The 11,578-nt window shown below is 51.0% G+C and overlaps 3 protein-coding genes across 4 annotated transcripts in view; 1 reads left to right on the forward strand and 2 right to left on the reverse strand.

Annotated features, from left to right (window-relative positions):
* The window catches only part of Clip2 (CAP-Gly domain containing linker protein 2), a 59,038-nt gene extending 55,798 nt beyond the window's left edge, over nucleotides 1-3,240 (reverse strand). For both annotated transcript variants that reach the window (XM_051204846.1, XM_051204845.1), the window contains exon 1: nucleotides 3,091-3,240. The gene's annotated coding sequence lies outside the window, so the exon portion shown is untranslated. The remainder of the gene's footprint in view (nucleotides 1-3,090) is intronic.
* LOC127236920 (translation initiation factor IF-2-like) lies at nucleotides 2,669-6,792 on the forward strand. The gene is made up of 3 exons (XM_051204895.1): nucleotides 2,669-2,762; nucleotides 2,900-3,510; nucleotides 6,712-6,792. The coding sequence occupies exons 1-3, from the start codon at nucleotides 2,669-2,671 to the stop codon at nucleotides 6,775-6,777; spliced, it is 771 nt and encodes a 256-aa protein (XP_051060852.1). The 3' UTR covers nucleotides 6,778-6,792.
* A 2,245-nt stretch (nucleotides 6,793-9,037) lies between these two features.
* On the reverse strand, nucleotides 9,038-11,021 carry LOC127236895 (syncytin-A). The gene has a single exon (XM_051204868.1). The coding sequence runs from the start codon at nucleotides 10,935-10,937 to the stop codon at nucleotides 9,084-9,086; it is 1,854 nt and encodes a 617-aa protein (XP_051060825.1). The 5' UTR covers nucleotides 10,938-11,021; the 3' UTR covers nucleotides 9,038-9,083.
* Nucleotides 11,022-11,578: the final 557 nt, after the last annotated feature.

Here is an 11,578-nt window from a genome sequence, read left to right on the forward strand (position 1 = left end):
TACAGAAGACGGTGCGCCCCTCAGACACACAATGCATGGACAAAGCACACGGTGGTGCATACCTGTCATCCACTGGTAAAAGACCAGCCACATATTAACTCTGAGGCCAGCCTGAAGTACATGAGACCTTGTCTTAAAAAGAAAAGGATAATAACCAAAATGAAAACACAAAAGCAGAGCTGGGGTTGTGCCTCGTTTGGTGAAGTGCTGGCCTAACATGGATGAGCCCTGAGTCTATCCCCAACACCATATAACCCTGGAGGGTGGCACACCTGTCACCCCAGCTGCTGGGGAGTTGTAGGCAGGAGGAGCAAAAATTCAAGGCCGGGACTCTATAAATCTAAGGCAAGCCTGGGACAGATGAGACTTTGTCTCCAATAAACAAAGCAGGGGCTAAAGAGATGGCTCAGGGGTTGGGAGCTTTTACCGCTGTTTCGGAGGACCCACATTGGGCAGCTCACAACTGCTGTAACTCCAGCTCCAGGGAATCCCAAACTCTATCCTGGCCTCTGTGCTGGACCTGCACACCCACAGCATACGGTCCCATAAATAAAGACAAAAAGAGATCTTCAAAATAATGCAAAAACCAACAAATGAATGCATGTACATACAAAGGGCAGAACCACTGGGCATGGCGGTGCATGCTGTTAGTCCCAGCACTCAGCAAGCAGAGGCAGGCAAACATCTATGAGTTCGGGCCAGTCTGGGCTACACAGTGAGACCTGAACTCAAAAGGGGGTGGGGGAGCAGAACCAAATATTCCTGGCCCAGAATAAGAAGACCTGTACAAAGGTCCCTCTTTGGGAAAAGTTGTGCAGTTGCAGAACCAGAGAGAAGACTGGCAATCACAGAGTCTGTCTCCCAGGTGGTAACAAGAAAAACTTAGGGATGAGAGGATTTTACAATGCTTTACCATCAATGAAGGAAAGCAGAAAGCTGGATGAAGGGAGATAGAAAAGAGCAGGCCCTGGGGCAGGTCTAAAAGGCTAAGCTGTGTGAAGGTAGAGGGCAACCAGAGCAGGGGAGAAGTCTTCTGCCCCAGGCTGAGGGTCACTTCCTGTAGCAAGAAATACCCCTTCTTCAACTGGGAATGTAGCTCAGTGGTGGAGCTCTTATCTAGAATCTCATGGAGTGTGGTTCAATTGTAGAGCATCTGCCTAGAATCCCCCAGTGAGGGGCTGGAGTGTGGCTCAGTGGTAGAGCACCTGTCTAGAATCCCCCAGTGAGGAGCTAAGGGCAGGACTTGATATTTGAAGCATTTGCTTAGACTCTCAGAGTAAGAGGATAGGGGCATGGCTCAGCCAGAGAATGCATGAAGTCCTAAGTTCAATTCCCCAAGCTACTAAATATATAAATAAGTAAAATCACAAAAAAAAAAAAAACAAAAAAACAAAACAAAACAAACAAACAAAAAAAAAAACAAAAAAACCCTCTGTCCTAGGGTACATGATTTTCTCAGAAGCCCTAAGAGGCAAATGCCCTAAGTACCCCTGTTTTACTGATGGAAGGAATGGAGAGAGAGGTATATGACCTTGTCTAAAGCCCCATAGCTATGCAAGTAGCAGAGCAAGGATTTGAACACATATCAAACTCCAGCATCTGAACTCTCAATCACCCAAGTGCACAGCAACCTCTGCTCCTCAGGATGTGTCTCTGGCTGGGAATGTGGGCACTGCTGAGATCCATGTGTCCTGTGCTAAGTGGGCACCTACTGTATGCAGGAAGAGAACTAGCAAACAGGGTCTGCCTTGAACTTCACGCCCCAGTAACCTAAATCTTTCTCTGCCCATCTAAACTGGAACGTCTTCTGTCTAGAAGCGTTTGTGGGAGCCATCTCCTTAAAAAGCACCCTTGGGTAGGGCACTGGGCTCAACCACCCTTCGGGGTCTGTCCCACCCTCCAGCTGTGTCACATCCGTGACCCCAGCTTCTGGGCATCAGGCTGAGATGGGCCGGGCAGAGCCGTTGCGGTTCTGTGTACCTGCCAGCCCGAGGTGGTGCCAATCCAGGTGACAGCCCTTATGAATGAAGGGTTCATTGTTTACTTTTACAACTGATGGGTAGGAGACCTCTGGCTTGCAGCACAGGTAATTCAGCCCCACGTGGTGCTCTCTACCTCCTCCTCAGGGCACAGCCCTAGGCCAGCCCCACCCCCACCATCCTCTGTCTGGGCACCTTTCAAGATTAAGGCCAATTCCTTCCCTAGTTCTACCATCCCCCGAACCCCGCCCGCCCAGGAGACAGGAGTGGAATCTCAGAGACTGGGTGCATTCCTGTGCTGTGACTCCCCTACCCCTAAGGTGTCCCTCTGCAACGACCTTTCCAGGCTTGGGCCAAGCTGTAGAGGAGGCACGCGCGTGGCAAAGCCCTGTGTGTCCGAGACAAACACACAGGCCCCGCCAGAAGAGTCCACGCGGGCTGGCCCTGGAGGCTCAGCCCTGCATCCTGCGTCGCCACTGCCCCTCCCTAGGGGGAGGGAAAAAAAATCTGCTGCCTCACCAGCCAGCAGCGCCAGCTTGGAGGGGCACCCCTGCGGAAAGGCACCGTGCCTGGGCCTCCCCCTTACCCTACCTTCTCATTTCAAGCCAGACTCTCCAATCAAGTTTTGCTAAGGGCACGAATCAGGCGACCCCAGGTGGCAGGGCGGGGGCCTCGGTGTTTCATCCCAGATGCCAGGTCTGGAGATGAGGACTGATGGCCGCGCCCACCAGGCTGCGCACCCCCGAGAGCCTGAGAGCCTCCCCCAGGAGCTCTCAGCAGCTCGTCCAGCTGTCTGAACCTGCTCTTGGAAAGAGGACCCCAACAAATACACCCGATCCCCAGTCTGTGGAAGTGCGCACCATCCGGGCGTGCAATCCAGGGGCGCCCCCCAACCCGAGCAGCGCGCCCTCCGGGTTGAGGAAGTTGGGGTTCATCCCGCCCACGCCCACCAACGGCGGCCCCGGCCCGCTATCCCTGCCCACGCAGCGACAATGCCTCGGTGATAGTAGCCCCCTTTTCTTCCCAGGCTAGGGTGCCGCCGCCCCCCGCGACTCTGCGTCCTTTGTTGCCCGCGCGCCCCCATAGCGCGCGTCCCCAGAGCTGCGCCTACCTTGGAGCTCCAGCAGCGACCAGGACCAGACACCCCTTCGCCTCCTTTGGGTCCGCGCGTCCCGGAAACGAGGATGCTGCGCCCTTCTCCGCACGCCGCTACTCAAACCTGGTCTCCGTGCTCCGAGTCCGGGCCTCGCACACGATCTACGGCCAGAAGAGGATAGAGGGAGGGGCCGATCCAGTAAGCCGGGCTTCTGCCTGCGCGCCCCGAGGCGGAGCCGAGCCGAGCCAGGAGGAGCCGAGTCGACAGGAGCCGAGCCGAACGGGGCGGAGGCGAGAGGAGCCGAACGGAGCGGAGCCGAGCCCGGTGGAGCCCTGCCAAGGTGAGCCGAGTCCAGCCGAGAGAAGCCGAGCGCCAGGAGAGCTCAGCGGCCGGAGAGCGAACAAAAGGGGCCGGCGTAGCGGCAGGCGCAGGAAGGTGGGGCCCCGAGCGACTGGGGTTGGGGGGGGGGACGGGGGCGGGGAGTGGCGTTGGGGGCGGTCCCAGAAGTCGTGGTCTCACGGTTCTCCAGCATTCGTGTCGCTCAGAAACTGGGGAGCGGGCGGGCAAAGAAGTCTTTGGAACCCCGTCTTCCCCATCTTGACCCTTGGAAATAGAGTCATCCACCAGCGCTTCAGCTCTAGGCACATATGTGTGTTCCATTTTCTGTTTCAGCCATGCATGGATTGTGTGAATGTTCCATATTAGGAGACAGAGAATTCAAGAGGGCGGGGCTGGAAGGCTTCACGGAAGAGTTGACTTAGGGACTGTTGAAATAGGCCAGGCGAGGGGGACATTGCAACTGAAGTGACTCTTCAGGTGTGTCTCCTGAAGGCACTCCAGTACCATCTGGCATTCGGCAGGCTGACTGGGCGCGGGGGTGAGGTGGGCTGGGGGGGGGGGGTCTTGTTAGCTGAACTATTTAGTGAAAGCCTGTTTCAAAACAAACAAAACCCCCTAAGATCTCACTCAGCCTGGTGTGGTGGTACTTTATCCTCTTTATCTTAGTTTCCCCATCTTTAAAGGAGGCAGGGTGCTGCAATTCAACAGAACAAGAGTGGTCTTGTAATGGTGTCAGCACTGGGCCAGCCCTGAGGCAGCCAAGAGAGCTCAGGTGAAAAGAAGGGGCTAACCTCTCATGACTGGAGGGGATACAAGGTAGAGAGTGGGCTGTTTAGGAAAGAACAAGTTCTATGTAGCAAGGTGGACAGCTTCAATGTTGAAATAGGACCTAAATCATGGCAGAATGGAAAGAATCTACCTCCTGAGTTGGGTCCTGGTTCAGTAAAAGAACATCTGCTTAGAATCTTCCAGTGATGGGCTGGGGTGTGGCTCAATGGTAGAGTATTTGCTTAGCATTAATGAGGCTCTTGGTTCCATCTCCACCAAAAGGGAAAAAAAAACAAAAAACAAAAAACAAAAAACAAAAAAACAAAACAAACAAACAAAAAAAAACCAATTAGCTGGGCATGGTAGCACTTGTCTTTAATCTCAGCCCTTGAGACACTGAGACAGATCTGTATTAGTTCAAGGCCAGCCTGGTCTACATAGAGAGTTCCAGGACAGTCAGGGCTACACAGTGAGACCTTGTCTCAAAAAGAAGGAAAATTAGTACCACCTCTCAGATAACATGGTTAAAGAACATATACTGCAGAGGACTTGAGTTCAATTCCCAGCACCCACATTAGGTAGCTTACAAAAGCCTGTAACTCACATATGCATGCATGTATACACACAATTTAACATATAATAAAAAAGGAAAAGAAACAGGAGCTGGGAGATGTAGAGCAGTTGACAGAATGTTCAATTTACACACAGAGCCCTCAATTTAATCCCCAACACTGCATAAAACTGTGTAATGACATAATGTAATCCCAGTAGGGGTGGAGGAAGAAAGATTGTGAGTTCAAGGCCAGCTTTGTCTACATAATGAGTTGGAGGACAGCCCAGGCTACATGAGACCCTTCTCAAGAGGGAAAGGGACAGGGATTTGTTCAGGTCACATGTCTTCATGTGAGGTACCTGAGCATCCTGTTCGTGCACTCAGAAAGTGAACAGAAGGAACCCCCAACTGACATGCCCCCAGGAGAACATACTGGCTGAACCCCTGCCTCAGGCTACCGCAGTCAGCTCCAAAGCCCCATCTGGCAGCTCATGGGCAGTGCCTCAAAGGGTGACTGACTGAAGAGATGCATCTTTGGCCCTGGCTGTTGGCAAGCTGGTGTTAGGTGAGAAAAAGACAAACCCTTATGTTACTGGAGGATTTCTGGCAGGTACTCTATATCTTAGCTGCACCCCTGGTTTCAATGGGGGATTCTAGGCCACTGTTCTACCCATAAGCTACACCCCCAGCCCCTCTTTTTCTTTATTTTTGAAACAGAGTCTCACCAAGTTACCCAGGCTGGCTTTAAAGTCTCTCTGTAATGCACAATGATATAGTACTCCAAATCCACTTGCCTCTGACTCTCCAATGCTGGGATTCCAGGCATGTGCTGTCATGTCTGCTCCCAGCCCATAATTTTAATATTTTGTGTATATGGAAGACAGGGGTGGGATCCAGGACTGCTGGCATGCTAACTAAGCAAATGCTTTGGCATTGGGTTCCCTTCCACCCTCCACACACACCCGCATGCCTTTTTTTTTTTTTTTTTTTAAGCAACTGTTACTTTTTTTTTTAAGATTTATTTATTTATTACCTATACAGTGTTCTGCATGCATGTCTGCCTGCAGGCCAAAAGAGGGCACCAGATCTCATTACAGATGGCCATGAGCCACCATGTGGGTGCTGGGAATTGAACTCAGGACCTCTGGAAGAGCAGCCAGTGCTCTTAACCATTAAGCCATCTCTCCAGCCCCCGAATGCCTTTTTTAATTTTATTTTTTTGAAATAGTGTCACTATTTAGCCTGTCTGTCCTGGAACCCACTATGTGGACCAGTCTGGCCTCGAACTCACAACATCAGACTGTATTCCAAATGCTCAGATTAAAGGCACGCACCACCAAGTCTGGCATGGCTGATATTATTTTAATTATGGATATGCATGTGCTTTTGTGTAGGTATGTGCGCTTGAGTGGGGGCACCTGCCAAGACCAAAGGAAGGTTAGGAATTGCCCTGGACCTGGAGTTATGGGTAATTGATCATTAGGACCCATCCTCTCGATGTAGGTGCTGGGAACAAAACTCAGGTATTCTGCAAGAACAGCAAGCACTGTTAAGCACTGAGCCATCCCTGTATAGCTATCACCTCCAGCTCTTTAATGGAATATTTTCCAGTCTGTGAATTGCTATTTAATTAAAGCTGGGCATAGTGGCACAGGTCTTTTATCCCATCCCTTGAGAGGCAGAGGCAGGAGGATCTCTCTAAGTTCAAGGCCAGCCTGGTCTACATAGTGAGTTTCAGGACAGCAAGGACTACATAGTAAGACCTCTCAACCAAAATTAGAAGCTGTTTTCAAGGTATTTGGATTAACATGAGAAAACTCGTGTCCTTGAACCCCATTTAACACTGTGGATACAGCATGTCATTAACCCTGTGTGCTCCAGCTATACTAGGCTCCGGGTGGGGTTGGGGTAGTCCTGGGAGTTTTCTGTTTTTACTCCACCACCCTCACTCCCCTTCTGGCTCCTCCTCTCAATAGGCATTAAAGAAACTTAAAGTTCAAACTCCACTGTACGGAGACTCTGGCTTGAATGAGGCTCATTGACTCTGTCCATTGGATCTGAGGTAGCCTGGCGTTGCAGCTGAGCCCTCAGCATCGGTGGGTGTGGCGTCGCCATGGAGACGTCGGTGGATCTGGCCAACACCGGGCTGCTTCCAGACACGTGGACTCGGCTGGTTCCGGATTCTTCCTGCCATGGAGGAAGCCGAACATCTATGCCTCCGGTTGGTACAACTGACAGGGGAAGGGAAGTTGGCATCGTGAGAAGAAAGCAGGGCTCTGCTACCCGCTGACGGGCGCTGGGCTCCTGGGAGCTTTTCCTTGCAGCCTTCCGGATTTCCTGAGAGACCTCCTTCTGTAAATAAAACTGAATAGACTGAGCTTTTTTGAGGTAAGGTCTCATTTCTATAGCCCAGGCTGACTTCAAACTCTGCAGCCTGTGCCTCCCTAGTGCTGGGATGACAGGCACGCTGTCACACCCAGTGTTCCCTGAGCTCTTTGCCTAGGGACGGGTCTCTATGCTGTGGTCTTCCTCCAGCCCTGTCCTTTCAACAGTACCAAGCCTGAGGGGTCAACTGTTTAAAGATTTTTTTTTAAATTATGTGTATGTGTGTGCACCTGGGTGCAGTTTCCCTTGAGTCAGAAAAGAGAGCAGGATCCCCTGGAGCCCAAGTTGCAGGCAGCTGTAGCTACTTAATCTTAGTTGCTGGGAACCGAACTCAGAGAAGCAAGCACTCTTAACCACGGACCTAATTTCTCCAGCCCTGTAAGGGGACATCTCTCTTGAGAATGTTGAGCCCTTCTGGGAATTCACACCATTAAGATCCTTCTATTTCCTCCCAAAACACAGCTCTGGAGACGGTGAAATGTCACCAGTTTGTGATTTTGACTAAAAAACAATGTTAGAGCTGAGTGTGGTGACTGATGCATTCCTGTGGTCCTAGTACTCAAGAAGCTGAGGCAGGAGCATCACTGTGAGTTCAGGTCTAGCTTGAACTACATTTCATACATGTTGGATAAAATACCCATGTGGGCACCCTCTTTATTGTTCTTCTATTGCTGTGATAAAAGTTCATGAGCAAGGCATCTTATAGAAGGGAGGGATTATTTGTCTAACTATAACGGAGTGGTCTGTCATGGGATGGGAGTGTGTGTGTGGGGGGGTATGCCACAAATAGTAGACATAGCAGAAACTGAAGGCTTACATCTTAACACAAGGCAGAGATAGTAAACTCAAAGTGGCCTGGCTCTTTATATTCTCAAAGCTCACCTCAAAAAGCACACCTCTTCCAACAAGGCCACACCCCCTAAATCTCCCAACAGCACTGCCAATGGGGGACTCCATATTCAAACACCTGAGCCTGTAGAGAACATAGTCCCTGAAAGGACAGAAACACAGCAAAAGGGTTCCTACAGAGCGTCCAGTTAGTGTAAAAGGTTTATTGGGGGGGGGGGTGAAAGAGCCAAAGGTTGTCCTGGAGTGAGGACACAAGAGAGGCAGACAGATAGGACAGGCAAGAGAGAGACGAGAGGCAAGACAAGCAAGAGAGGGGACTGTGATAGTGGCCCTTTTAGGGGTGCTCTTGTTGCATAGCTGATGATGGAAAGGCACCTGGTAGCAGGTGTGCCGTAAAGGCCCCAGCAGCTGAGGCCTGCTGGCTGCCCGGCTAGTGCGGGAACTGACACTCCCACTAACAGAAAGGACATGTGGCATGAGGTAGGACCACCGCCTGCTTTGGGAATAAGAGTTCCTTGTAAATCATGTGAACTTAGCTCTCTAGAAAAGTCTCAGTTTTGTTCCTTTGGCGGCAACAGGAGGCAGAATATATTCAAGGCTGATCCTTGTCCCCAGAACTGGGGAGCCAGCATCCAAACAAGTTACCCTGGTTCAGAAGCCCCCAGGGCGGTGGTGGCTGAAAGGTTCATGGAAGGAAAGACAAACAAGGAAATGAGCAACTTCTGCAACAGGACGGGTTTAATCTGAGAAAAGCCGTGGGAAAGGAGGTCTCCACTTACAGACTAGGGGAAGATAGAGAGTTGGGGTGGGGTGAAGGTGGGGCTCAAAAGCCTCTGTTGCCAGGAGTGATTAAAGAGTAGAAAAGGAAAAGAGTCAAAGAGGAAGAGTCGTGAGCAGTGACTGAAGATTGCTGGGTGATGGCAAACATCCCCAAGGGGTACAAGGGCTGTCAGGCATCTAGAAAAATAAGCCTAGAATGCTGATTGCTATGGTTTGGGGGAAACTGCCACCGTTTAAACAAAAGGGAGAAGAGTTTCAAAATGGTGTGGTTGTGACCAACATTGATCTTATTTCTACAGATTGGTAGATAGAGGGGCCAGGTAGCCTCTTTCTGCTAGATGGCATCCTCCTCAGGAGGCTGCTGGGGAAGTCTCTTGTACTGGGAATCTCGGAGCAGAAGGATCTTGTCCACGTGCCCTTTGGTAGTGTTCTGAATGAAAGAACTCATTCGCTGGGATACAAAATGAGTCAAGCAATTAAGAAGACAAGGTCCGAAAATGAGCAGAAAGAGGATAAAGAGAATGGGTCCTATGAAGGAAGTCAACCAGGAGGGCAGCCAGTATCCCAGCCCCAGCCCCTGGATCCAAGAGCTGGAGCTCGGGCGGAGTTCGGATGCTCTTTCTCGAAGTTTCCTTGCTGCATCCCGGACTACTCCAGACTGGTTTACATAGAAGCAGCACTCTTCCTGGAGGAAGAGGCAGGTACCCCCTTTCTCCGCGGTGATGAGGTCCAGAGCTCTACGATTTTGGAGAACGACACCCGCTAACGAGTCTATTTGGTCTTGGAGGGTGATAACGGAGGTGGCTATTTCGTCTAGGCTGTCCGAGAGAGCCTTCGAAAGCTGTTGGAAATAGATGGTTGAGGTGGTGATGCCAGCGATGCTTAACCCGAGAGCTGAAGTAACGCCCAGGCCCACAAGAAGAGGGAGGAGGTGAAGGGCTCTCTTCTGGCGAGAAGTGGGGACCGAGGAGGGAATTGTAGCGAAAAGGGGGACAGTTACGGTTTGGTTACTGGGAAGGAGTTCAATGTCTGGGTATTGGAAGACAAGGGTACAGACACCCGACCAATTGGCCGGGAGACAGACGTAAGTCGAGCTCCCGCAGAGGAAGAAGACTCCAGAGGAGTTGAGACAAAAGGAATATGTTAAGGAGAGAAGATGTGAGAAGATGTTTGGTGTGATAAACCCATTTTCCTGGACAGTGGGTTCATATTCCCAGACTGAATATTGTCCAGAGAGGGCTGCCCCCATGAGGGGCTGGTACTGAAAGAGTGGATAGGGATCTTTATGTCCCTGGAGTTTAATCTTGAAGTATGTGGTGTCCACAGACAGGGTGATGGGGTGAGTTATGTTGTCTGGTTCAAATAGAGTAAGATTATAGCAGGTGCTAGATGGGAAGGAAGGACACTGCCTCCAGGGCGTGGTTGGGTAGGTGTGACAATGGATGTCATCTACCAGGCAAGAGTAGTAAGGCTGCCCTGAGATTAGGGAAGGGGGTCCTGAAAATCGTAAGGGATTTCTCCACTTAGAGCCTGGCATGGTCATTAGTTCGGCAAATGCATAGCTGGTGGACAGATCTATGGATCGGTGTTTGGCAGAGGGGGAAAGACGAAAGGTGTAGTTGCAAAGAGAAGCAGAGAGGTTACCCACGAAGGTGGCATATTTTGAATTCTTGAAGAAACGGGATATACAGAGAGGAGCCTGGGAGGAGAGGAGGGTCTGGGAAGAGAGTGGCCCCCATATGGGCCGCTGGGTGGATTCATAGATGTGGTCATTAGTATATCTCGCAGAGGTGATTCGAGAAAGTATCGGAAGTATGCCTGTTAAGCTAGTAAGCTGAAGAAGGGCAATGGCCCGTCGGTCAGGATTGACAAATGAGTAATATGCAGTTAGTGGTTGGAAATTCTGGAGGCGTCTCTCGAGGTCAGAAATAGGATAAGGGCCGGAGAGGGTCCGGGTGGAGTATGCGATATGAAGTTTCATGGGTGAGTCTGTCCAAGCCGTTAGTGGGGCTGGGACGGCTAGAGAGCGCTGGGTTTGGATGGACAAACAGACCCAGCAGTTGGAAGAGAAGGAGGAGTTAGTGTCCTTGAGTAAGCGGTGAGTGAGGTTTATGAGGGGCATCCAGCTCTCAGAATGGGCAGAGGAGTGAGAAAAGAGGAGGAGACAGAGAACCCAAGGGCGCATCATGGCTCTTCGCGGGTGGCTGGCGGTGGTGGAGGGCACAGGGACGTGGTCCTGAGAATTCTTACGTCCAGTCCGTCTGCCACTTAGTGTAGGAGTGACTGAAGTCAGGGAATCTCCAGGTTGGGCCGGTTTTACTTATGGAAGTCAGATCTGTGAGAACAGAGACACAAACAGGGGAGGGTCCCCAGGAGGGTTAGAAGCCTTAGAAGCAGGGCCTGGAGTCAGTTTTGAACTTAGATGTAGCCAGTGACAGATTTCCTTCACCTTGGCTTCTGTCACAACCTCTGAGCGTGGCCTTGGGCTACCTTGTAGCTACTGTGGATTTCCACTGATGGTGGCCTGGTTGAGTTTGTAGATTAATTTGCAATTAATTATAGGTGTCTCTTGTGACATAAGAGAGTCCCTCTTTTGCCAAATGAAGGCAGGAGAATGGAGGGTGTGGTGTGTGTATTTGGACTCAGTGTAGACACCAACCTTTTGATTATGTGCCTGTGTCAGGGCCCTGTAAGGGTGATGGCCTCTGCCTGCCTTGAGGTGATGTTGGGGGCGGGGGCTTTAAGGTGGTCAATGGTACAGCCTTAAAGAGTGCCCATCAATATGCCAGTTAGGGGGCCTCAGCAATAGGATATTAGGATTAGGGTTAG

This window comes from Phodopus roborovskii, unplaced genomic scaffold (genome assembly GCF_943737965.1).
Source record: "Phodopus roborovskii unplaced genomic scaffold, PHOROB, whole genome shotgun sequence".
Lineage (NCBI taxonomy): Eukaryota > Metazoa > Chordata > Mammalia > Rodentia > Cricetidae > Phodopus > Phodopus roborovskii.

Coding starts and splice junctions, on each gene's coding strand:
- LOC127236920 (XM_051204895.1), top strand. CDS start 2,669: ATGCCAGGTCTGGAGATGAGGACTGATGGCCGCGCCCACCAGGCTGCG. Junction 2,763..2,899: donor CCAGGAGCTCTCAGCAGCTC/GTCCAGCTGTCT, acceptor CTCCGGGTTGAG/GAAGTTGGGGTTCATCCCGC. Junction 3,511..6,711: donor GTAGCGGCAGGCGCAGGAAG/GTGGGGCCCCGA, acceptor TCCTCTCAATAG/GCATTAAAGAAACTTAAAGT.
- LOC127236895 (XM_051204868.1), bottom strand. CDS start 10,937: ATGATGCGCCCTTGGGTTCTCTGTCTCCTCCTCTTTTCTCACTCCTCT.